The sequence below is a fragment of the Passer domesticus genome, chromosome 1, assembly GCF_036417665.1.
Source record: "Passer domesticus isolate bPasDom1 chromosome 1, bPasDom1.hap1, whole genome shotgun sequence".
In the NCBI taxonomy this organism is placed as follows: Eukaryota; Metazoa; Chordata; class Aves; order Passeriformes; family Passeridae; genus Passer; species Passer domesticus.
The window spans coordinates 7,946,135-7,972,734 of NC_087474.1; the positions used below are offsets into that span (position 1 = coordinate 7,946,135).

The 26,600-nt window shown below is 40.0% G+C and overlaps 1 protein-coding gene across 3 annotated transcripts in view; it reads left to right on the top strand.

Annotated features, from left to right (window-relative positions):
- Positions 1–3,907: 3,907 nt before the first annotated feature.
- The window catches only part of UBE3C (ubiquitin protein ligase E3C), a 70,140-nt gene continuing 47,447 nt past the window's right edge, over positions 3,908–26,600 (top strand). Inside the window, exons 1-10 of one of the 3 annotated variants that reach the window (XM_064435664.1) lie at positions 3,908–4,235; positions 14,457–14,510; positions 17,182–17,256; positions 17,899–18,045; positions 18,708–18,823; positions 20,233–20,390; positions 22,406–22,559; positions 23,335–23,555; positions 23,839–23,993; positions 25,731–25,918. In XM_064435664.1, the coding sequence (XP_064291734.1) occupies positions 4,170–4,235; positions 14,457–14,510; positions 17,182–17,256; positions 17,899–18,045; positions 18,708–18,823; positions 20,233–20,390; positions 22,406–22,559; positions 23,335–23,555; positions 23,839–23,993; positions 25,731–25,918 (1,334 nt within the window). In that variant the 5' untranslated portion in view covers positions 3,908–4,169. Of the gene's footprint in view, positions 4,236–14,456; positions 14,523–17,181; positions 17,257–17,898; positions 18,046–18,707; positions 18,824–20,232; positions 20,391–22,405; positions 22,560–23,334; positions 23,556–23,838; positions 23,994–25,730; positions 25,919–26,600 lie in introns of those variants that run through there. The other 2 variants (XM_064435564.1, XM_064435593.1) reach the window with 2 other exon arrangements.

Here is a 26,600-nt window from a genome sequence, read left to right on the forward strand (position 1 = left end):
CTGTGAGAACACAAAAAAATTTGTGGAATGTGCAATAAAGAGGTGAAAAAGGTGGGAAAGATTGCAGCAGGTGAGTTAAGAGAGCACATATACAAGGCCAATATTCCTACATCCTTGAGTATGTGTTTGTCAGGGCCCTGGATTGCCCTGAACAGCCACATCTGGGGCCCCCTCTCACTCACTCACCCCACTGCTCATCGGTCCCTCTAAGCCCAGTGTACCTGTCTCCAGCCAGCCCTTCCTCCTGGATGCACCTTGGAATACATCATAGCACTGTCTGGCCTCTCAGGACTCGTCCGCTCACCCTGCCTGGAGCTGAATCCTGTGTCACCACTGCCAGGCCTGCCCTCTCTCCCTGGATCCTGTGGAATTATGTTCTGGCCTGGGAGGGTCCGTGCAGGGTGCATCCATTTTTCTTGCTTCATAGAACAACGTGGTTTTGCTGCTCCCTGAGAATATTAAACCAGTCATGGCCTTGAGTGGCATATGCAAATCATAGAATCACAGAATGGCTTGGGTTGGAAGGGGCATTAAAGATCATCCTGTTCTAATCCCCCTGCCATGGATAGGGACACCTCCCACCAGGCCAAGTTGCTCAGAATTCCATCCAACCTGTCCCTGAACACTTCCAGGGATGGGAACCTTCTCTGGGCAGTCTGTGCCAGTGCCTCAGTGCAGGTACACAGTTTGTGGGGATTGGGAGTGGGGCTGCAGCCTCATCCCCAGTGGGCACAGCTGTGAACAGCAGGGGAGCAGCACTGACAGCAATGAGCCATGGAGTGCCCAGGGGCACTGACCAACCACCAAAGGGAGCAGAGGGCACACAGGTGCAATGCATGAAGAAACAGGGGTAGAAAAGGTTGAGCTAGGGAGGAAGAAGGGCACACACAGCTTTCTGATGTGATATGATGTTGTTCTGTGTGGGTTGAAGCTTTCTGAGCTTGTATGGTGACACTCTGTGTATCATGGCTGTCTCGACTGTGACAGATGTTGTGGCACCTCATCACCCTCAATGTAAAGAATTTTTTTCTAGTATCTAATCTGAACCTGCTCTTTTTCATTTTAAAGTAATTCTCCCTTGTCCTGTCACTACATTCTATGGTAAAAACTTTATTTCTGTTTTTCTTGCAGGCTCCCTTCAGGTACTGGAATGCCACAATGAGGCCACTCCACAACGTTCTCTTCTCCAGGCTGAACAACCCCAGTTCTCCCAACATTTCCTCATATGAGAGGTGCTTCATCCTTCTAATCTTCTTGGTGGCCTCCTCTGGACTCAACCCAACAGGCTGATGTCCTTCTTGTGCTGGGGATGCCAGAAATCACCAAGACTTCTCAGACACTCATCAGTTGGGCCTGTGTCATTTACTAATCACTTCTGCAAGAGGTAACAGCCAGGGTCAGCAGAAGATCTTGTGTCCTTCTCACACTGAAGCTGGAACATGTCAAATGTGTATCAGTGAAAACCTTACTTCATAGAAACTCTGCTCTCTGCAGTTTCGAGTTTCTTTCACTCCTTACGTAAAGAGAATTGCATCCCTAAGCTGTCTTTGCTACTGATCAAGATGGCACAAACTCATGACCTAACAGATTGCTTCTGTGCTAATGAAAATTAATTAATTAACTGGTAGAGACAGCTAGACTAGTCCTGTTTTGTATGAGACTTATAAAGTTTATCAAGGCCCAAATCAAATTGAAAAGAATCTTGTCATGTTTGGGAAAAAAACTTACTATCATTTCAATACAGAGTGGTGGGATATTTCATCAGCAGTGCAATGTGTTGAAACTATGAACAAACATTTGACATGGTATTTCACAATATCCTAAACCCCATCTGCATTTGTAAACAGTATTTAGGGAGGCCAGGCTTGCTTATACTGTGACGATGTTATCTCGGGAAATGCCACACTAATGCTTACTCTTGCTATGCCCTCATTCCCTTATGAAAAGTCTGAAATTTTAAAACTTAGAGTCTTCTGAATCATCCAAATCCAATGAAATCTGAACAAATATTTCATTTTTCCAGTCAGCTTGACAACAGTTAAGGAGCATTGTGCTCTTGGTATGAACAGCTGCAAAGCACATACATCCTCTCCTGACGTGGGTGCTTGCCATTTGTTTGTTGTGATATGCTGATGTGAGAATTCACGAGCTAGAGCTTCTGAAATCAAATTTCCACTGAAGGGAATGAAAGCTGGATTCGGCCACCTGCATTTATTTACCCCCTTGAGTTGCAGACTGAGTAATTGCTTTTTGTTACTTTCGTTGTCTATGCCACGTCTATATCTGGGATGCAGTCACCATGCTGAAAAAATGGAGAATGGGCTACAAAATGTAAAGCAGCCTCAGGTGTAGTTTCACCATTTGGGTCTGCTGCTTTCACATTCCAGCCTTTTTTTCTTTGCTGCTTTTACATTTCAGCCTTTTTCTCTTTCCACTCCTCATCAGCTGAGGTCCCATTCCTGAGCCCACCTCTATCATGTGTATTTTCCCAAGTGTATTGTCATGGCTGCACAGAAGCCTGTATTGGTGTGTTTGTTCAGCCTTCACCCTGATCAGGAAGTCTTTGCAATGGGGCCATGTCCATCTCTTCATGGATGAGAAAAGGCTCAGGAATGACCTGGTGGCATCCTGGCCTGTATCAGGAGTGCTGTGGCCAGCAGGAGCAGGGAGGTCTTCTTCCCCTGTGCTTAGAACTGGTGAGTTCTGTGTCCAGTTCTGGCCCCTCAGTTTGGGAAGGACATTGAGATGTTTGAGTGCATCCAGAGGAGACAACGAGGCTGGAGAGGGGCTGGGAGCACAAACCCTGAGAGGAACCCCTGAGGGAGCTGGGGGTGCTCAGCCTGGAGAAAAGGAGGCTCAGGGCTGCCCTCATCACTCTGCACAGCTCCTGAAAGGTGCCTGTGCTCAGCTGGGGCTGGGCTCTGTCTGCAGCAGCACTGACACAACCAGAGCACACAGCCTCAAGCCGTGTTGAGGGAAATATAGGTTGGATATTAGGAAAAAGTTTTTTAGGCAAAGAGTGATAAAGTTCTGGGATGGCCTGCCCAAGGAGGTGGTGGAGTCACCATCCCTGGATGTGTTTAAAAAGCCTGGATGTGGCACTGTGCCATGGTTTAGTTGAAGTGTTAGGGCACAGGTTGGACTGGATGATCTTGAAGGTCTCTTCCAACCTAGGGATTCTGTGAATTCTCTGAATTCTTAACTCTCCCTACAACTCCCAGAAAGGAAGGTGTAGCCAGGAAGGAAGGGATCGGTCTCTTCTCCCAGCATAGGATGAAAAGAACTAGCTTCAACTTACACCAGAGGATGCTCAGGTAGGACATAGGAGGAATCTTTTCACAGAAAAGGGTGCCCAAACATTGGAATGGGCTGCCCAGGGAGGTGGTATCACTGTCCCTGGAATTGTTTAGGAGCTGGATGTGGCACTTAGTTGATGGTGTTTGGTCAAAAGTTCAACTCTATGATCTCCGAGATATTTATTTATTTATTCTGTGATATGCTTATGCTACTAAAAGTACAAATTATATACATGTGTATATATATGTGTGTGTGTGTAGCAATTGTGTTCCCGTAGCCAAATGACGGTGAGGAGGGCAGCCCTATGCCAAAGCCCGGCTGGACCCTCAGCTCGGTTCTCGCCCTCAGCGCGGCCCGTCTGGGCAGGATGCGGCAGCACAGCGCAGGGCAGCCCCAGCCGCCCCTGCACGACCGCAGGCAGCTCCGGAGGAGGCCGGGGCACGGAAGTTTCCCGAGGAGCAGGGAAGGTTCCCGTGGAGCAGGGAAGGTTCCCGAGGAACAGCCGCAGCCGGGACAGGCGGGCCGGCGGGCGCGGGCCGGGGGCGGGGCGGCGGGCGCGGCCGTGTGTCGGGAGCGCGCCCGGCGGGCGGCGGGCGGCCGCCATCTTCTCTGCGCGGCCGGCGGGAGCGCTGCCGCTGCCCCCTCCTCCGCTCCCTCCTCCTCCTTCTCCCTCCTCCCACTACGCTCCGCCGTCGCCGCCGGTCAGGAACGGGGCGACCGGGGTAGCGAAGGCCGCAGGGAAGGCGGGGGACGGGGGAGCAGCCCCGCGGGGGCGGGCGGGCCGCGGGGCGCCAGCCCGGGGGGTTCGTGCGGCCCCTCCGCTCGCCCTGCCGGCCGGCCGGGCCCCGCTCCCCATGGGATAAGCTGTAAACATGTTCAGCTTTGAAGGCGATTTCAAAACAAGGCCCAAGGTGTCCCTCGGAGGAGCGAGCAGGAAGGTAAGGAGCGGCGCCCGGCCGTGCCCGTGTCGGTTCTGTCGCCCCCCGCCCTGGTATCGGTGCTTTCACTGTCGGGCCTTCAGAAATGGGAGCAGCGATGACTAAGGTTTAATAGAGGGGGAAAAACCCTCCCCTCCTGACGATGTGTTTATCTCTGATCTCCCTGCCTCGCTGTTATTATTATTTTTTTGTACAATCAGGCCACACCATCCCAGGCTTGTAGAGTAGTAAGAATTGTGGGAAGCGAGGAAATGTCTCCTTGGCTCGTCCCCCCCGCAGGCGATCCATCGATCCCGGGTGTCGCGGCCGGTGGCACCTCCCCAGCCGTCACTCTCCGGGTCTTCCAGGGAGAAAAGACTCGGAGCCTTGCTGTCATTTCCCTCCAGAGGAATGTCTGCCGTGGAGCAGCCTCGCCGGGGGGATGTGGGACAGCCTCACACAGCCCGAATTGCCGGGGGAGGTTCATCACCCACGTGAGCCGCGGCCGCCGGGTTGGTCTCTGTCAAGTTTAGGTTCAGTCGATTTGTCGTGCGCAGGGTTGGTCGCAGTTAATTGTCAGCTGTATCCGGCTGTTTGATTTCCTCGTGTTTATTGACGGGAACGAAGCAGAATGATTTATTCAGATCTTGCTGATTGGACAGGGTAAGCAAATGTTTGGTCGAGCACTGAAGGGCACAGGACTTGGGAAGAACGGCAGAAAGGACAAAGTGTTTTTAGAAGTGGCCTGATCTGTAGGGGTCACTTTAATTCGCTGTGAAAATACTGAGTCTCCCCGTTGTCATTGGAGATGACTGTGTGGGAAGCTGATGAGTGTTTCCATTCGTATTTTTGAATTTTAATTGGGTAAAAAAAATTTCAAGTTTTTATTATTATGTACTAAAAGCAAGTTTGATTCTTGGAAACTTTTAATTTGGTAGTACAATGAGGAAATGAACAAAAATACTGCAATATAAGATATTAAAATCACAGTGAAGTTTGCATTTTGGCATAATAAAAGAGATTACAAGAGATTGTATACAGAACTGTATTTAGATTATGCAGCTTTTCCTCTGATTCATCTTCTGTTTATCTTAAGACATGTCTGTTCATTGGGCCATGTAAACTGGCATTACATGAGTCAAAATGCCATAAATACTCCCCAGCTTAAGTAGGAGTTGGCAGGACATGTCCTGGTCCTCGGCTGTACACTTCAGGTACTTTGCAACTTTTGACCCTGACTTGCTCATAGTGTTTCTTGCTGAACATGTTGCCTCCTACAGAAGTAAACAACTGCCATAACATCTCCTTTTACACTTAGCAATTCATGAAAATGTATCAGAATTAACGTCTATTTTAATTATATGGGACAAATTATTAATATTATGCAAGCATACATTTCCAAGGGCAAATATTAGCATGCAAAGGACTGGAAACTGAAATTGATGCATAACCTTCACTGTGTGCAGTAGAGGTTGTGGTTCATGATGAGATTGATAGTGACTGGTGCACAGATTTCATGATTCTACATCGCTTCAGTGAAGTGCTTGTGCTGCATCAGTGCAAATCAGTTATGTGCAGCTTTGGGCATCGTGGTTACACAGACATCCTAGAGTGTCCTTGAAAGAGCTGCTGAGTTTCAGAAGCTCTGTACAGTACTAAAGAAAGAATTTATTTAAACAGTAATAAGAATTACTTCTAAATGCAGTTCAGCTAAACTTCTGTGAAAGCATACTACAACAGAGGTTGCTGTGGGAAGTGTTTGTGGGTTCCATGTGATGCCTTAAGATTTTTGCTTTTGTATTTTTCAAGTCCTATACTGCATTAGTGCATAGCTCTAAACTCCATAAAAACTGTAGATAACTGTCTTCACATTTTGATTAGACAAAACAATCCCTCTGGGCCTGTTATCCAATGATACCCTATAGCCTCAGGCCCTGAAAAGTATAAACAAAAGTGATTTTGGGGGGGAGCAAACTGGGGGAATAGGACTTCATTACTTGAAGCTGTAATTGGAGGATTTACCCCTGATATGTAAACAGACCAAACTTACATCTGTCTGAAAAACTTATGACCATTGTGCATTTTGGGTGTAGCCCCTTGGGGAGGCTTCATCTGCTCTTAATGTACCTGAAGGCCCTTCATTAAATATATCTGCTTTTATCTTTTAACTTTGTCTGGTCTCTGTTTCTAAGTAAGCCTGAATTGGACATCACCTGAGTTTCTCATTATTTCATATCATAGGCCCCTTGGAATCATGTTTCTCATATGTTTTGGCTTCATTTTTACAGGAAACTGAATTGTAAATTATTTCTTTCCAGCTCTTGGTACACATACAAAAAACCCTCATTTTTTTTGACAAATGCCCTTGCCCTCCCAAATGGTGTATAAGTTTAGAAGGACCAACACTGTACCTCTGCCATGCTTTTGGAGCCTATTGTGATTCCTTTGGTGGAAGAAGGCATCATTCAGAAACACTGGGGCCATGCAGGCTGCTGAATGCTAAGAATAACTCTGTACCCAGTTTGGGGAAGTTTCCCTGGGTGGTTGCACCACTGCAGAACAATGACAGAACCTCCTGTTTGAGGAGCCAGTCAGTGCTGAAGGTGCCAGCGGGGCCTGGTGTGAATACAGCTACACAAAATGATGATCAGCAGCACTATCAGAAGGGTGGTTTTGCTGATGGAGCTGCAGCTGCAAACAGTGGCTGTGTTGGTCTCAGCTCTCATGTGCTGACACCTGTCTGGCACTGCCATGTGTGTCTGTAGTGTTCCCTAGGCCTCACAGGGGGCTGACTTCATTAAATTCTGTCAGAAGGAGCACAGTGATAGAAGTAAACCTGGGGACTTGCATAATTGTGGCAGTTAGGTCCTGAATCTGGTGTGCCTTCTCATCACTGGCTTGTATGGAATTTCTGAATTACAAAACCAGAGAGCTTTGGCTCTGTTTTTGGGCTGTTTGCATCTTATGTTCATGTGTGTTGTGGTCTGAACTGTGCATGCTTTTGAAAGGCATTTCAGTCCACCCATATCAAGCATCACTTGTTTTTGTTCTAGTCACAGGCTGCAAATTGATGTTCTCAAAATTACTACCTCAGTGACTAATCCTTTCAGAATATTATTGGAGCATTATAATAATGCATTGTACAAAAGTGCAGAAATGTAGGTGGTATTGTCAGTGCTTGAAATTTTCCTTTCATACCTACTTTCAAGAATCTGCTGATTCATCTGGACTGTTGGCCCTGTTTTATGTGTTTGAGAGTGTAAATACAGGATTTTGTTTACAATGTGATAATCTAACTTTAGAGGGATTTATTTATTTTGTAATTTTTGGGGTAGTTGATAATCACCTTTAAAACATGGACTTTGCTTTATGAGGCTCTTCAAAAGAAATTTTCAAATTTAGTTTAATTGTAACTGGCAAACCATATTTGTGCTTCTTAGGGAAAGTAGCCTCCAAAAATGAGTGCTGTTATTGGAGTTCAGTACAGGAACATCTTGAATTACTCGTGGGCATTCTGTGCAGGACAGTAATTGTGGCTGCAGTCTGTGGTGTGTTAGGCAGGAAATGCAGAGCTGTGCGTGAAGGCTTGGCTTGGGGTGCAGCTCACCCAGACTGGCCTCACCCAGCCCACCTGGGAGGGGACTGGAGCAGATGGTGCCTTCACCTGGCTGCTTCCCAGCCCATCCCTGTGTCCCGAGCACTGAACATATTGCTGCTAGGTGGAGTGTCACCGGGCCTTTTGGGGACAGCTGTCAGCTGTCACTGATTTTAGCACGGAGCTGAACACAGCACAGAATTGGTTTAACCACGACAGCCTGACTTGGGACAGTCAGGCCTGGTGTTACTTCATTAATTTCAGTAATATTAAGAAAAATTTGAGGTAGCAATGCTTTAATTCATCCGTGCAGGGCATCCCCAGGCCAATGCTGAGATGTACAAGGGGCTCTGTAGCTCCACATTGTTTAAGTTGTGAAATGTATGAATGACACCTTGGAAGTCTTAACAGGAAAAATGGGTAAAAGAATATTAAGTCAAATGTACAGTATCACTTGAGCTATCAAAACCATACTTTTACAAATCCCGAGACTGTTTATAATACAGTATTTTAAAATTATAATGCATTATGAGATGATTTAAAAAACCCCCTCCTTTTTCAGGATCTGTAATACAGGTGAGTTAGCAGGGTCATAAAAGTGAAAACAACTTCATTGAGTTTGGGGTTCTTTTTGATCTTTGCTTTTTTGTGGAAGACATAGAAGCTTACTAATGAGCAAATATTGATGACTCTGTATTTTAAAAAGTCTCAGTAATTTCCTTTAATGTGGACATTTTTACTAATCGAGATCTTCAATTTAAAAAGTTTGTTTATAGTTTAATTTAGTAGTTTCTGATTAACTTTCTTAAATTAGTAGCATGACATCAAACATTAGATTATTGTTTATATTCCCCCCTGCTTTCAGCTGAAGTGCAGAGGTAGAACTCCAGAAGCACCTTGTGTGCTCTTTGTTGTCTGCTGTCTACACATGAAATAACTTCTTGTGGAATTAAAATTTTACAAACAGTAGGTTGTAAAACTGTCAGTGCATGGAGAGATGGAGAGATCTGCCCATGTTGGCATTGGTTGTTGTGGTAGCTGCCTGTAGGATATAAGAATTAATGGGACAGTTAAAAACCAGTTATTTCTCTCTTACTGATGGATTTAGGAAAATAGTTAATAATTTTAGGAAAGAATAATTTCTATTTTATTATAACTTATTTGACCCTACACCATGCCACAATGGAAGTGAAATGATGGTAAGGATTTTAGTATGGAATTCTAGATGAGAATTACAAATTGAGTGTTTATTTTTGAATGGTGGGAAAGAATTTCAGCTTTGCTCCCTGAGACCTTTGTCCTGTCAGGCACATGGCGTGTCTGTGTGTGCAGGAACACACCTCACCCTGAGTCAGCTGGAATCCTGCAGTGTCACAGCCTGGGTCTTGAAACACTCTTGGAATTTCAGATCTGTGGTGTGGAAGTATGAGGAGACCATGCTGTAAAATAATGAGTGCCTGTCAGTAGGAAACTACACAGTGAATGCATCCTTGATTCTTAGACCTTTATTTTCTCTCTGTAACATTTGAAATTCTCCTCATTTGAAAGCAAGCTACAAAAGATGGAGTTGTAGTTAGCTGACAGCAGTGATTACACTGTTATTTTCAGTTATGTGCTATTTTTTCAGATTCAAATCAAAAATCTCTGCTTTTATAAATACATTTCCTCCCCCTTGTTCCTGAGAAAATAATGAGTCACAGAATGGTTTGTGTTGGAAGGGACCTTAAAGATTACCCAGTTCCAACCCCCTTGCCTTGGGCAGGGACACCTTCCACTAGAAATCCTTCCCCTACAGCTCTGTGTACAATATACATCTTAGCAATCATAATAGGGACAAGCTGAGCATAAATGCAGAAGAAGCTTTCTTGCAGTTCAGTTGGCATCTAGAGCCTCCAGTTAAATCCTGGATCCCCCCCCGTGTGTGGTTTTGTGGGTACCATGATAGAAGAGGTTCCAGCTCCTCCCTGCACCCCAGAGTAAATTTCAGCTAAAATTCAGCTGAGGTGTTTTTGGCAAGCACTGTGACATTGACTTCAGTGAGGTCAGGTTTTGCAGGGCCAAATGCCTCTGCTGGGCATAGTTCAAACTCCCTTCTTCTGCAGGATTGTCTGCTCTACGTAGAAACTTCTCTGATTATTTATATCATTATCAAGAAGAATGACAAACTGGTTCAAAGCAGAAGATTTCAGGCTGCTGAACATATTCAGACATGTTCAATGGAATTTAAATTGTTGAGGTTTGGTTCAAGGCATTGAAAGACTTTTAAAATGCAAATTTCTTTTACTATTCAGATTAAAAAACCCACTTGGAGTTCATCTTGTCTAAAATAATGTCAGGAGATTGCAGCATTGTTGAGAAGGTGGGGGATATTTCCCAGTGGCCACATTTATTCTGTAAAAATAAATGTTAAAAGTTTTTCCATTTATTGGCTGGAGTTACTGAATGCTTGTGTTGAAAGGAATTTTATTCTATAAATTGCTTAGGTCACTTCATTTGTTTGGGGAGTTGTTACTGATTTTTATGTGGTTCAAGTTAAATTCAGCTGTAAAGTCGTGTTCCTCATTTTAAGGAAAGAAAAAAAGATTCAAGTTCCTGGATTTTGTAGATGAAAACCACACAAGTTTTTATAATTGTCCACAAAAATTAAAAAAGGTCAAGTGTTTGTTTTTTTAAAGAAAATTTCATAAAAAGTACTTTGTATGACCTCTTGTAGTGTGAAATACAAAGCATTCTCAGCTACTAACCAAAATAAACCCTCTTCATTTATAAAGAAACATCAACCATTTATTAATAACATTAAATTTTTGCTTCAGTGTGTTATTATTAATTTAAAAAATCTGTGTTTAGCTAGTACCTGAAATTATTATTCAGTTTCATCTTTGCATCTGGACATATTTAGGTTTTAAATTTATTTGCTATAGGATGGCCAGTAAATAGCTGTCCAAGAATGTTCAGTTTCAGATTTTAGGAGTCAACAAATATTAGAAGTGTTGAAGAGGATTTAATTATGTATACATTTTGTTTTTCTGAATCTGGATTTTGAGCCAAGGGAGCTGAAAGTTTATTTCTCTCAAGACAAAGTGTTCAAATGCAGAAGGAAAAGAGTAATAGTTTCTATATTTGTGTACCTTATTCAGTCTTTGGCTGGGGTATGTGAAAGCTAGGAGTTCTGCAAACATACTTCTGCAACCAAAAAGTGTATTTCAGCAAAACAAGGGTAAGAAAACAACTTTAATTCAGTGTTGGTTTTTCATGATGAACTGCTGGTTTTGAAGCACTGACATTGACTTGTTCCACTGTCAGATGTGGCTGTTCCCAGCTGCTGCCTTAGAGCAGTTCTGCCACCAGAACTTGGCTGTGGTGAACAGCACAGTACAGGGAACTCTGTTACCCCATGTACAAATTCACATTTCAGACATTACTCAGCATTTCTTTGGTGGCACTCACACGTTTTCCTTTCTGTGTTCTGTCCTCCATCTGCTTCTCTGTTTTCACCACTTTCCTCCTTCTGTCTTGCCCTCGGAGTCATTTCTGTGATGTCGCTCTGTGTTCTGCTGTCACATCTCTGCTTTCTTGTTTCTCTGTGCCATGCCCCACAGAAAACCTCTCCAATGGGGTTTTTCACCGTGCTGCAGCTCACATGCTGGAGCAGGAGGTTGGTTGCCTTTTCTCTGTCGGAGAAAGCATCAGGCAGGAAAGGGACAGCCAGATGTGTGCTGCATTGCATGGAAACTCAGGGATGGTGTATTCCCTGTGCTGCACTTGGGAGGGCAAGCCCTGAAGGAAGAACACCACATCATAAAAAGTCAGGGAATGGTTTTTCACCCCTTTCGAGTTAGGAGTCAGGACAAGCTCAGGCTTCCTTCCCCCTGCCGTGTCTGCCTACCTACCTTAAAAGAAAGACTCAACACTGGACGTGTGCCTGTCTGGCAGGAGGGTGGCATGAGCAGCCCGGGATCAGGGCAGGCTGGGGAGCAGGAGTGAGCCGGGTGTGATCCTGGGCAGTTCCTGTGGGGCCATCTGCTGCTGTGAGCAGCTCTGGCAGCAGCAGAGGTGCTGGAGCTGCGGCCGGCGCTGGCAGCAGTCTGTGGGTGGGAGTTGTCACACGGGTGTCACTGCAGAAACGCTGCTGTCCTTCACAGCCAGCCCCACCGAGTTCAGCTCCTTTTCACAGTGCTGCTTGTCAAGGGCCCGTTCAGGGAGCATTTCAGAGGTGGCTGCAGTTACCTCTCTTTAAGAAATGATTTTGATGGAATGCCCTTGTATTGGAAGAAGGTTATTTCGTGTTTCTTTTCATCTCTTTCCTGCTGCAGGTTTGTTTTCTTTTGCACATGCACGGTTACTTTTTCATTTCTGAAGGGGCAGTGTATTCCAGCTTGGTTTAATAACTCTATAAGGGGATATATTTTTATTAAGTTTAATTTAAATGTGTTCTTTAGTCATAGTTATGATCTGTGTAGGTCTTGTGAACATGAGTAACAGTATTATTTTAGCCATAGTAATTTGGTAGAGTTGGGATGCACTTACACCTGAGTATTTTATTGTCTTAGGACAGTTCTTCTATTTTGTTTAATTTATACTCTAACAAGTTGGCATTTTTCTTTACAAGTACTCAAAGCAAGCATGTGGCTGAGTAAAAACTTAACTTTTGTTAGTTCCAGAGTGGATTGGATTAAAGACTGATTGCTACAGAGAGACCCAGTTCTTCATCAGTGAAAAGCTGGTGATACAAAAGGGCAGTGTATCCTTAGTGTATCTCCCTCCCTCCCTCCCTCTTCAAATGATTTAAAATTGCTTGTTTCTGGTAAACCCTCTGACCACTTTCCTTTATCTACTAATATTTTGTATTTTCTGTCTTTTTTCTTGTCATTTTTTCATACCATTCTCTTCTCTATTCACACATAGCAATTTGTTTTCTGTATTTTGTTCTGCTTTTTCTTTCTGCTTTCTCTCTGAAGTGTAGGGACAAGTTACAAAACATTTTTTCTAAGCAGAAATGCACTTTACCTGGTGCTTTCTGCAGAACGATCCCTTCTAAACTGGGACATTTCACCAACTTCCTTAATAAATCAGGTATCAGCTGTTGAAAAAGTCCTGAAACTTGAAGCCATTTGTTGGTTATTAATTTAGTACCTTGTTTTGTCTTTGTGTGCTCCTTTCTGTACTGCTTGAGTGGAGATACATCATCCTTATGTATGGATTTCCTTAAGTTTGTTTGTCCTGTGTTTAACACATGGAGCAAACCCTGTCTTTAGAGGGCAACAGCTGTACTTAGTGGTGTCTTTGGCCATAAATACTGTCTTTAGAGGAAAGATGGTTAACCTTCTCGTGGGATTTTTTTGTTTTTCACTCTCTTGGTGGTCAGAGTATTTTCTGTCCTAAAGAAACAGAGAGAATCATGACTTTGCTTCCTCTGTATCTTCAAAAAAGAGGTGCTGAAGAGTTTTGCTCTCATTTTTTATATCTGTTGATAGACACTGAAGAAAATATTCCAGCACAGTTGTTTCAGCTGTACTTAAATATTTTATAAATATTTGTTTGCCAACTTCAAATTGATTTTTCTGTATTAAAATACAGTACATTTTCAGCTTGAGTGTTTTTTAATTTCTTAACTTCTCTAGGCTAATACGGGCATACAGAAAAAAGCAAATTTGTCCTTTGTGTTGTAGTGTCAATAAATGAAAATAGTTTCCTTAAGTCTGCTGTGTGTTTTAGACTGGATTTGGGAAGGTGCCAGGCAGCTTTCATCTCCTGTTGCTTGCAATGGAAACTGAATACTGTGCACCAAAATTGAGTTATTTTGTATATTTCCTTGGAAATTACCCAGAACCATCCTGTAAGAGATTCTTGCAAATAAAGCTTTGTTTATATATTGTAATCTGTGAGTGTTTGTATAAGATTGTGGTTTAAAAGCAAAGGCATGGTTTTTCTGTTGAATAATACTGTGTTTTGAGGCCTCATGAACACTTTAGTATTCTTGTATTTTTCTCTGTTGGCGAGATCACTGTCCTGAAAGTTTTGATGTGTAGCCTTAATTTGGGTGAATAGTTCAAAATTTTAAAAGAAGAAATTCCTGCCATTTATGCTGTGTCTCTCTTGACATCTTTTCTGGGCAAGCTGTGAGTAAAAGGATAAGTAAATACAAGAGCTTGATGCTTTTTTGTAAGTTAGACAAAAGCAAGGGGCTTTGGAACAGGATGCGATTGCTCTGAACGTGCCCCAGCTTGCTGTGTGCACCTGGGCCAGGGATTTATGTACCCTCCAGGCAGGAAAACACCCAGACTTCTGCTGTGATCTGGTGGGACTGGGACCTTATTGTGCTCCAGCTCTGCCATTTGTCAATGGCTGATGTTTGCCTGGGTAATTGGGATGCTGAGAGCACAGACATGGACAGGGATCAACACAGTTTGCTGCTCTGTGCTGGTCCCTTTTCATAGGGACATAACTTCCCTCCATCACTGTTCTTCTGGGGGGGCTGCCTGCCATGTATTTTTGAGTTCGGTAAATAATTAACACCTACTTTTCTTTATGTTTTGTGTGCTATGCATTTTGAGCAGTCCCTGAAGTCAAGTCTGCATTAAATATCCTGAACACAGTTAAGTGTGTGTGAATGAAAAAGCAGTAGCATCTTTCTTTGTGTCTTACAGGAAGAAAAGGCTTCTCTCCTTCATCGAACTCAGGAAGAAAGGAGAAAACGAGAGGTAAAGTAGCCTGTAAGCGTTTGCCTGCCTGCTGGATTTTCCTTTGGTGTTACATTTGCAGTGCAAAGTACTTCTGCTGCTGCCATGCTTAGTTCAGAAATGTTTTCTTTCAGTTTGCAAGTTCTGTATAGTCTTAAAGTATGCTTTAATTGGCAGAAGAATTTGAGTACTTTAAGCTATTCCTTAGAAGTGCTTTTCATCTCAAAAGAAGATAAGCATGCACTGGATGCAAAGGGAAATTTCTCTTTTATTTTGGTGTTTATTTGATCTAGTCTTTTTTTGAGAAAAGATAAGGACTTGGCTAGTAAATTGCAAATTTCACCTTGTCCCCATAATCTATTACTATGGGTTGGTCTCAGCAAACTTTCTTCTGCTCCTGCTTCTGCTATGGTTTCTTTAGTACTTCACTTCCCCAGGGTGCTCCTCAGTTCTGTGAAGGTAAAATCAGAACAGTGATTCTTGAATTCTTTAAAAAGAATTCAAGAAAACTCAAGTGCTTTGAAATCACCTGATAATGAAGGACATGTGAGAAGATTAGTTGTGAGGCTTTAAGCAACTTTAATACTGGTTTATGATGGGAGCTTACTGCTCTAGAAAAATTCAGGCTGGAATAATGCAAAGGAGGAATAGGCACTAAAATGAAGAACCCAAAATTTAGTAGTATGGCATTTGAGTCAGTATGTTAATTTTGTCATTTTTCCCCACTCCTCCCATATAAGTAAAGAAAAAACATTTGGTGTTAAATACTGATTAAAAATATAACTATGCAGATTTCATGCTCATGAAGAAAACAGCTCTTTGGCCCTTAAAGATGTGTTTGACTTAGTGTAGATTAAGCTCAAGTTCTGCAGTTTCTGTGGACAGTTAGTGCTTTTTTTACTCTCCAACACAGGTCTGTAGTTATGGACTAAATTCAAGTATGAAAGTACCAGGATTTCACCCATTAGTTCAGAATTCCATGTTAAGAATCAGCTTTATGGTCACTTAGCAACACATGTAAAAATTCTTCTTTGTGGTCCATAAACCCATTCAGCTGCTTGACTCTGTCCTGTGCAAAGCTGATGCAGAGCCACACAGTGCAGGTACACATGTGCACACAGTGATTTGCTGTGGCATGGAGCACATTTTCACTAAATGAATGACTCCTCTGAGAATAAAATCAGCTATGGCTTTTAAAAACTGCCTGTAGCAGAATCTTGGCAGTGACCTCAGACTTAAGACCTGTGCAGTTAGGAGTCTCTAATTGACAATTATGTGTTCTGAGATAAAGCCAGTACCTAGAGAGGAGAAGTTATCTGTGTTTTAGTTGAGCCTTATGAAGAAACACCACCTCTCTGAAGCTCTCTCCTCACTTCACTTTTACTGTCAATATTTTGCAGAGAGAGATACCCTTGAGCCTATCAAAATTTAGATTTTGGTCCATGATTTAGGGGCAGAGTCTTCAAGGATCTGCTTATTCAGATAAGTTGCTTTAAGAACCAGGGTTTTCCAAGAAAAATAAAATAGGCCTTGAATAGTGATTTTGTCTGGTGTTCTTTCTGGTCAGTTCAGCTTGAGCTTTTAAGTTGGATGTGTCTTTATAGACAGTAAATTGGAAATCAAGGATTTGGGACTTGAAAGTTTTTGTGAACTTTCCAGAAGTGTTTTAATGAAATTTACAAAAACTTTTTGGGTGTTCTGTTTTACCTGATGACTCTCAGAATTATAGGTTCAATATAATTTAAGGATTGATTAGGTTAAAATTTCTATTTTTAAAGGAGGCTTTTTGGTCCTTGTACTTTCCTTCAGCCGCTGCTTTGTAGCTCTAGGTTCATGAGCAACTTGTTATTTCACCTTTTTTATTCCCTAAGAAACCATATGGACATTGTTAGAAATATAATTACAGTAACCACTTCCCATAGATATTTATTGTAATGGGATATGCCCAGGGTGTTGTCAGGGAACCTTCCAAGAGCTCTTTCCATAGCATCTCAAGCAAGCTGGCTTTCAGTTCCTCAGAGCCATTTTAAAGGGGTGATTTTTTTGCTTTCCACCTTCTGAGGAAGTTGTCATAAAAGGATTCACTACATATGTCTGGTTTGAAAAAGAGACTAAGATTTTTTATTAATTTCTATATTTTGCTTCTGGGCCACAATGAGCTTTAAGCCACATTTTCCTTTTGACAGAAGTACTGTCTCCAAAGAAATTTTTTTATTGTTTTCCCCACATCTAAATGGTGCCAGCATCATAATGCTTTTGTATTGTTTGAGTGAAAACAAATAAGTGGGTTGTCAGTTTTTGCTGCTCTGTGCAGAAAGAGGAGTGATGTAATTGAATTTGATGACTCCTTCAACATTTTGCAGCACAGTGTTAAGACTTTGTCTAATAAAATGCATTAAGAATAAAGTGATGCAAAGTAATAAAATATTTATGTTGATTTCTGTGGTATTAAATACTTACTGAGTATTAAATATTCTTTTGCAATATTTAATGGTAATTTTGCATTTAAAAACAAAAAGCATCCTCACAGATTTATGTGTGTTAGATACAAACATTAAAGTAATATATTTGACTAATGATTACTGCTTAATTTTCATTAAAAAGTCATATTGAATCCAACTATATTTGATAAAATGGTAGAAATTACTCAGTCCTATGGTGTTGATTTCAATTTTCTTGCTTTGTTTTACAGGAAGAAAGGCGGAGGCTGAAAAATGCAATAATAATCCAGTCATTTGTGAGAGGGTACAGAGACAGAAAACATCAAGTGAGTACCTGATTATTTTATAAGAAAGATGCTAAATAATTTTGCTGAAAATGAGACTTTCTTGTAATAAATAATTTCATTAAAAAAATAATTTTGAGTATTAAGAAAGCAGAAGTTCTTTTTTCCCCTCTTGGCATTTTCATTTCAAACTCACTATTTTAGTAAACAGATGTATATTCTGCAAAGCATGGATGTGAGTGGACCTGAGTGGGACCCTGGAATGGTTTTTTTAGCTGATAAATTGGATAAAAAGCATTAGGTATTAAGAACTTTCACACACCAGTGGAGCTTTTAATTGTTTTTTACAGTATGGGTGAGGTGGTAGTTTGAGTCAAAAAGTTGTTTTAGGTTGCTGTTGGATAGATTCTCCCTAGAAAGAATTTCGTTTAAATTCATTGAGTAAACTGGACTAAAATGTTTGATGTGATAATGCTTGATAAGCAACAGATTTGTTGCAACTAACCTTTCTGAGTTACAGAATGGAGTTATGGCTTCAGCTATGATATCATGTTTTGGTCTCTGAACAAATAAGTGTTGTATCTGTTTGACTACTTTGCAGCCTCACGGGATGGGAGGCTGAGATTTTGTTCTCTTTTAAATCAGAACCATTACTGATGTACTGATGCATGTTTTGTTTTTAAGTACTCTATCCAAAGAAGTGAATTTGATCGCTGTGCTAATTTGGCTCAGTCTGGAGGAACCTTTTCCACTGCTAATGGAGCAAATTTGACTCTCTTGGTTCGCCAGTTACTCTTTTTCTACAGACAGAATGAGGATTCAAAGCGTTTGGTGAGTGCTGTTACATACTTTGATCAGTAGTACTTGCACTTCATGCACTTTTAAAGCAGTGTTTCACTTCAGAGTGCACTTTTCACTGCACTCTGCTGTTTTTCATTTAGTCACAATAACTTAAAATTAGATTTTACAAGTGCATGTGCTCACACACATACATAGTATGTGAAATGAAACCTCGAAAAATCCTGTGTGTATTTTTCACAGTAAGTTTAAAAAAATACTATACTTCTATTAGGATTTTAATTTTTAGACACTATTTCTACTTAGCCCCATGGTCATTCCCAAGGTATTTGGGTGGTGTTTTTTTCTCACTGTTCAGTGTTGCTGGCATATCAATTGCAAAGTCACTGCCAGCTTGCAAATGTATGAGGAGTTGTGATTTGTAGTGGCTGTTAAAAATGGACATAAAAGAATTATGGCTGTTTAAAACCAAAAAATTACCAGGTGGTGTAACTCAGTCTTAACTTCAAAAGTTTAGTACTTAGTGGTTGTGGAATTTATAATGAGTAACAGGTTTTTTTTTCTCAACTGAGCATGATTCAGTCTGAGTTTGTGCCAAAGGTACCCATAACAGCATTGAAATATCACTGTCTGAGTTGTCATAGGTGATAGAACTTGTCATTATAAACTGTAAACTTGTGCATATCTTGTTGCAGGTATGGATGTGTCAGAATTTAATTAAACAGAGTTCTCAGTTTGTTAAGCAATTGGATGGTCCAGACAGACTTACTTGCTTATTCCAAATAAAAAGACTGTTGGGGCTGTGTTGCAGGTAATTTATTTTTTTCCTATGGGCCGTTGTGTAAAAAGTGTTCAGAAATTATGTTGGGCACTTGTTTGTTTGTGTTTGTAGCAAGTGAAGTATTAAATGTACATGAATTTTATGTAGAGGACTGTTTATATTAAAAATGTATCTGCCATGGTATAGGATACCTGTTCCTATGTAGAACAGTCAAATGTTCTTAAGCTCTCTTGACTTTGAAATTCAACATGTGCTTAAGGGATGCTCTCCTGGGAGAGGCCTGAGTATGTTCTTAACTGTTTTTGTATAGTGATATCACTGACAATATTTGTGGACACCAGGTTTTCTTGAGAACTGATAGTATTTAGATGTTATTGTCTGAAGTAGACTAATGTTCCAAGGATATGCTTTGGATAGATGTTGTTTCAAAACTAATATAATTGAATATGGCTTTCCTCACACTTTATTTTGAACTCAAGGCGTATTGAGCTAGTACACTATTGTCTTCAGCATTTAATTTATTATTTGTAGTGGGAGGATCACAGGAAGGTAAATTTGTTAAGGTGACTTGAATATCTGGCAACTATTGTTATTCTACTATTAGAAAACAATATATTTGTTCTTGTCAATAATAGGAACTAGTTGCACTCTGCAGAGCTTTAAAATACTTGGTTTTCTGAAAATGGTTTCATTTAAGTTTGTGTTCTTATAAGTGTGTATGAGGAACAGTGACACCAGATTCTAAAGAAGACTTGGGTGGTGGGCTGTAAAGTCCATGTGCAGTGGCACACAGATGTGGTGCCACTGCATGGAATTGTACATTTTCACTGCAGCAGAAACTGTGCTTTTGTAAATGCAGCTCTTTATATGGACAGGGAAGAAAGAACATTGTTAGGACAAGTCAGTCCATATACATCTCTCACTAAAAAATACTTTGAATTCTAAATAGGCTCTTAATCATCATAATTTCTGTGGCTACTGGTAGCTGTTACATAAGCAACTTGTTAAAGGGTGGGAATGGTTGTATTTGTAATATTTCAGTCTGTAATCAAAGACATTGTGTTAGTTATGCACATGATGTTCCCTAACACCTGTTCCCAGCTTGTGTTCCTCTGGGGCTTTCATGGCTTCATTTGTAATGTGGTTAGTGGTACATGTTGATAAAACATGTATTATTCTTTGCTTCTCTTCTAGTTTATGCAATAGACCTCCAAATTCTCAAATCACTCAGAGCAAGAATTTAGTAGGATTTAAAGGTAAAATGCCATATTCATAACTACCTGAAAATCAGGAGTTATATTATAAAGATGCTATCAAAAAGATGTAACTAAACCACTGAGAGCACCTGGAAACCAAGTAGATAGAAATATGTTACTTTAAGGTGAATGTGTGGTGAAATATGAGAAATACCTTGTAAATAATTTTAATTTCATTTATAGGCTACTGCAAAATTGCAATGATGACAGTCTGAATGTTGCACTTCCTATGAGAATGCTTGAGGTATTTTCATCTGAGAATACGTATTTGCCTGTTTTACAAGATGTCAGCTATGTGACATCATTAATTGAACAAATTTTGCACTACATGGTTCAAAAAGGTGAGTAGCTAGGAACCAGAAGTTCTGGGAAATAATAAAAAATTGAACACCTGAACCCGTATTGTTTAATAAAATTTTTGTCTTTACCACAGACATGATGAATAAAGTGCTGCACACACTAACCTATGAATTAGGTGGATATTGTCCTTGTAATGAGGTCATGGCTTGAGAAATTGCTGCTTGATTTCTTTGGAAATTCTCTTTATAAGTTGAATATTCTACTAAGTTATTTATACAGACCTGTAGCACAGCTTTTGAGAATAGGTGGATATTGCCTAACAAAAGTTTTATTCTGGTAGATGTTTAATACTCTCACATGGACACACACACTGTGACACATTTAAGCTTCAGTTGTGTAAAAGTTGGTCATTTTGTTACAATACTGTTTTCTGTAAATATTAATATTGATTATTATTCTAGATTGGCATTAGCTTTTCATCCTGCCAGCGCTCAGACGCCTTAGCAGAGATGGTGGCCTGACTTTTATTTCTCTCCTACCATCATCAGCAAAACTGTTTGCTTAACTGCAGTCAGTGACACCTGTGCAAACATACCAAAAGTTAATGAATTGGATAGTTAGCACTAAAATGATGTGTAGTTGCAAAGAAACTTTATTACTCTGGGAATGTCCAAAATAAATGATTTTGTGTTTTTGATATGGTGGCTTGAGTTTGCCAGACTTGTTGATTGTGAGGAAAGACAAAAACATTTTGAAATAAATCTCTTGGATCCAGCCTCTTTGATATCAAATGCAGAAAGAGCATCTTCCAATCATTGGTTATTGGAATATTTCTATATAATACTTACAGTACATTCAGTGGACTTGACTGCCTAATCCTGTCACTAACGACTGTATGTTGAAGTCACTATGATGAAAAAAATTACTCTTAATGTAGCACATTTATTTTACTTGTCTTGGCATAACAGAAACTTTGTTTGTCACATTGGTTTTTATATTGTACATATACGTGTATTTATTCTTTTAGTATAATATTCTGTCCTCACAACTGATAATATGAAAGTTTGAGATTATAGAATCATAAATTTTTTACTAAATTTAGGTTTCTGATTACTGATAATGAAAACAAAAAAAAGTGGTTTTGTGCAACTGGAAGAGTTCTGTCTCCTAGTAAGTTTTGATGCTGAAGCTGTAAAGAACCTGTTACCAATTTTCATTAGTGTATGTTTTTGGATTAAATTTGCCTTCCATGTATGTCTGGTCAGCATTGCTAAGTCACTCCTTTATGGGGACTTCCACTGTGACAAGTTAGGTGGTCCCTGAGAAGGGTTCTTAGGCTGGACTCTCAGTGATGTGACACTGTTTATGCATTTACAGTGTTCCTGTAATTGTGGAACTTGTGTCTTAGTTTGGGAGTTCATTGAGCATGAAGGATGTTGGTTTAGGAAGAATGAAATCATATGGTTCCATTTGTACTTCAGTGAGACAAAAATAAATTACTCTCTATACATGTTTTTATGGCATGGGTGACAATGCATTTTATTACTGTCTGAGAGAGCCCTGCTCTGGAAATTGTGATTGTATTCTTCAGCCTGCTAAGGCAGGGTGATCACAGAATTGGGACATTTTGCCAGCAGGCCTCTTGCCTCCATGGTGCAGTCATGTTTTGGGATAGAGTAGAAAACTCTTCATTTCTGGAAGAGTGAAAGGACAACACGACTAGAGTCACCCAAAGGAGAAGAGAACATCTTTGTCATAAATCATAATTTTAAAAATCAAAGGATTCACTTCATCAGCAAAAGCTGATTGATCTTTCAAAATCAAACTGACTCTGAATATGGTTATCTATGAATGATTTTATAATGTGATGTTTCCAAAGAGATTGCTGATATAGCCTGTTAATTATGTGAATGTGACTTGTACTATTGTAAAATGTCTTTCTAAGTCAAGCTTCATGTAATGAATTAGAAAGTATTTTTCAACTTCATTTGTGTTGTTTTTTATGGAAAAGAAGAAAAATAATGCTGTGTTTAAAAGGGATTTTTTTTATTTGCAGGCTACTACAAGTCGCTTTATTTGTTAATTAACAATAAGCTTCCCTCGAGTATTGAGTATTCTGATGTTTCTCGTGTCCCTATTGCAAAAATACTTCTGGAGAATGTTCTGAAGCCATTGCACTTTACATATAGCTCCTGTCCAGAAGGTGCAAGGTAAATAAAGATAATATGAAACATTTATGTACTCATTTGCTATAGTCAGAGGTGCAGTTTGTTGTTGTCTAGTGTCCAGCCATTCTTTCAGTGCAGTTTGTTGATTTATTTGTGCAGTAATGATTTTTTGGTAGCACTGTACATCACTGAAACAATGTAGTTTCAGGTGTTTTTAAGAAAAAGGCAATAAAATGCTGAATGCTGCAATAAACAGAGCACAGAGAATAGCAGGTATCAGTACACAGGAATGAGGGTGTGGAAAATTTAGATGAGAGCAAAGATGTAGCTAGGGGTAGATGAAAAGAATTTTAGAGTTCAAAAGAACTTTGTGACAGATAAGCTGAGGTTTATGGAGAGAAATTACTAAAGCAGCTTACAAGCAGAAAGAGTCAGGTATGTAGACAGAGGGAACATAAATTCAGGTTGTACCACATGCAGTAGTGTTTTTTGTTACAATAGGATTTTGTGTAGGAAGGGTTTTTTAGATGTATTTTTTTCAATATTATAAAAAATGTATTTAATTTCAGAATAGTTTTTTTCCAGCTTATGAACAGTTTAAAGGATAAAATTGCATGCAAGATCATTAGAAAGAGGATTTAGTGTAAGAAGTTAATTTTTGAGAAATCTGATGTACTAGGATGGAATTAATAGAGCACATCCTTGCAGTCCTCGTGATGGATGTGTTCATACTTGCAAAACGATCTATTATTCCATTGGTATAATTGTGGGAAATTTTGCCTATATTTTGTAGAGTAACAATTTTTCTTCCTTTCAGGCAGCAGATTTTTGCAGCCTTCACAGAGGAGTTTCTGGCAGCACCTTTTACAGATCAGATATTCCATTTCATCATTCCAGCGCTTGCTGATGTGCAGACCATTTTCCCTTATGAACTCTTTCTGAATGCACTATTATTAGCAGAAAGTGGATGTTCAAGAAGAAGTGATCAAGCCCCATGGCTTTTCTACTTTGTGTTAACAGTTGGAGAAACATATTTGGGTGAGCAAGCTGAGTGGACACTTCATTGGTTTTTTCATGTTGGAATTAATATGTTACATATTTCCTCAACATGGTTCATTGCCAAGTAAAAAGGACAGTTTGTGGATAAAAGTGCTGGAGAGATCGGTTCTGTTACCTGTTCTTACCCTTTTTATTATAAAAATGCACTAATTTGATAAGATTTGGCATAACTTGTTCTGGTCAGGTATTTCTGGTAAAATATTTTTTATATTTTACGTTGTGATCTCACTGATGATCTTTTGTTTCTGTGTATGTGCTCTAGGATCCCTTTCAGAGGAAGGACTTCTTGTGTATTTGAGGGTACTCCAAACTTTTCTCTCTCAGCTGCCTGTGTCTGCTGCTGGTACAAATTGTCAAGATGCAAACAGTGATTCTGAAGATGAGGATGAAGAGATCAGTAAAATGACAACTACACCTGTAAGAAGTGCAGAATTTCTGTGAATGGATTTGTGCTGCAGCAGCAGCAGCAGAAATAGGCAAAAACACAATCACTCAAAGTCCAGTATTTTTCTATACGTGTAGAAAGGAGCCTGTTTACCTCTTAAAAATTGATGACTGTTCCCTGCAAGCAAATGGAACTGATTGTTTACATTATGAAAACTCCTTACTGTAATAATAGATCCAAAACTACAGGTAGCATGTCTGTGAGAGGACAAAGTTTTTATTTTAAAAAAGGCCTAAAATTGCCTTTCTACATTTGTATTTTACAGAGATTTTCTTTCTCTGTATTCTGTAGGTCCACAATGATGCAGAGATACCATGAAATACACTCATACTCCAACTTTGTGTTTTCATTTTCTTTCTCACAGAAATAACTACAGTCTTTAAGTGGTAGACTAGATCAGTATATACCCACTAACTCAATAGCCCTCAAGGGGAAACCTACACCTGCTTTCTGTAATAATACATAGAGACACTGTTATAAATAGAACTTCTTTATTATAGTTCAAACTTAGAATAAATCCATGCTGACTTCAGCCTTCTACTTCTCCTAATGTAAATTCAGGAGTTGCTTACTGGTCTTCATGTAATCTTTCAGAAGACACAGCCATTCAAAGGACTTGGTGTGCAATGCTTTCCTTCTAGAAAGTGGGAAATTTCACCATATTTAAAGTCCATTAAAAAAGATTTAGGAAGAGCCATGCTGCCAGGGAGTACTTGCAGCATTTTTTTACTTGAGTGTTTTTAGATGCTGCGTGTTACTGTCACACCAAAATCTTTACCAGTGTAGTGTGAATAAAATACTTTCTTTGCCAGGCACACACACTGTGTGCAATGTAAATATTGTCAGATTCTACTTGTGGCCTAAAGATCAGTGATTAGGTAAAAACAAAGCAGTAATTTCTGTTCACAGATACACTAATTCATAAATTAGAAAAAAAAAATCTGCTCCGACGAGGCTTTATATAAATAATACTCTTTATTGCAATATGTTTTTTCATGTGTTTCTCCTGTGATTTTTTGTACATATTCTGTATTTTCATGCATGCCTGTCTTACAAAAAAAAAAAAAGGTGAATGGGTGGGCAGGTGGGGAACCCCTCTTTCTTAAGAATTTATAACTGGTTAACTTGTGTCTTTCTGACAGCTTTGCTCAGCTGGGGGCATGATAAAGATAGGAATTTAGGCAAAGGTTAAGGTGGACTCAGTTGCATGCCAAGAGAAAGCATTCCTCCTCACACGCTGCTGGTAGTACCCAGACATGCACTGAACACCCTGAACTTTGTTGTCATTTGTTAACCCAAGAATTGGGAATGTGAAAATACTCCTTGTAAAGGAATTTAGAGTCAACATCCATTTCTGGGTTTCACGTCCAATGCTGTCTGATGTCAGTGGGGAAGAGATAATTATTCACATGTTTCATGCCAGTTAGAGATTTTGCCTAATTGTATGCAAGAGTTGCAGAGTATGCTTATAGTAAAGGCAGTATTTCTACTGGCCTCAGTGAAGGATGGACACCAAAGCTCAACCCTTACCTGCCTGGGGCTTTGAGTTTTGAACATGATATTTTTAAAACTTGGATATACATATGTGCTTCTGTTTTATTTATTGTACAAGAAAACTTCATTCTAGTTAAATTTATAAGTATTTTTTATAGCAAAGGAGGTATCATCAAAAAGAATTAAAAGTAAACTTTCCTTTGATGTGTTTGTAGGGTGATGGGAGAATATCAGTCCAGTACATAACTGAGGAGTGCCTCAAGAAATTGGACACAAAGCAGCAGACAAACACTTTACTGAATATGGTTTGGAGAGATTCAGCCAGTGAAGAGGTCTTTACCCTGATGGCATCAATTTGCCACACACTGATGGTACAACACCGAATGATGGTGCCAAAAGTCAGGCAAGTAGAAGTAATAGTCATCTTGAGATGTAGTGCATCTAAAATTAGTTTTCTTAGATTTGTTTTAAATTTCTTGTGGAGTTTTTTCTGTGTTTTCTTTTATAACTAGCCAAAATAAATTAGAATTTCAGAATTTAAACAGTAATTCCAGGCAAACCAAAGAGTGGATTCTTTGTTTCTTACTTTTCTTGCTGCCCTCTCAAGATTGTTGTAAGCATTTTATCTCTTCCCTTGCTCAGAGGCAGTGTTGTGTCATTCTAGTAGAAATTGGACTACCTTGTTTTTAAAACATTCAGTACTCTGAATTCCCCAGTCTCCTTGCCTAGCTGAGCACTGAAACCAACTCATTCACACCCTTCTTTAGTATATGTCAAAATCTTTGGCTACAAATTAAAATAATTGCTAACTATTGAAAATTGCTGTTGTTTAGGGAGGGTTTGGCACCTGAGATGAAAATAAAGGACATTTTCATTTGTGCAGTATTATTTTAGAAAGATTGCAAACCACAAATGTCAGAACAATGGGAGAAGATTTTTGACCTTTTTGTTGTCAGACTGAGACCTATAAGTATTAACACTGTTCTTGTGCAAGTAGTTTTGAGTACCTGTGTAGTTGCTGGTAGTAAAGTAAGTATTCAGGGAATGTTGTAAACATAATTCAAACTGCATTGTAAACAGTGATA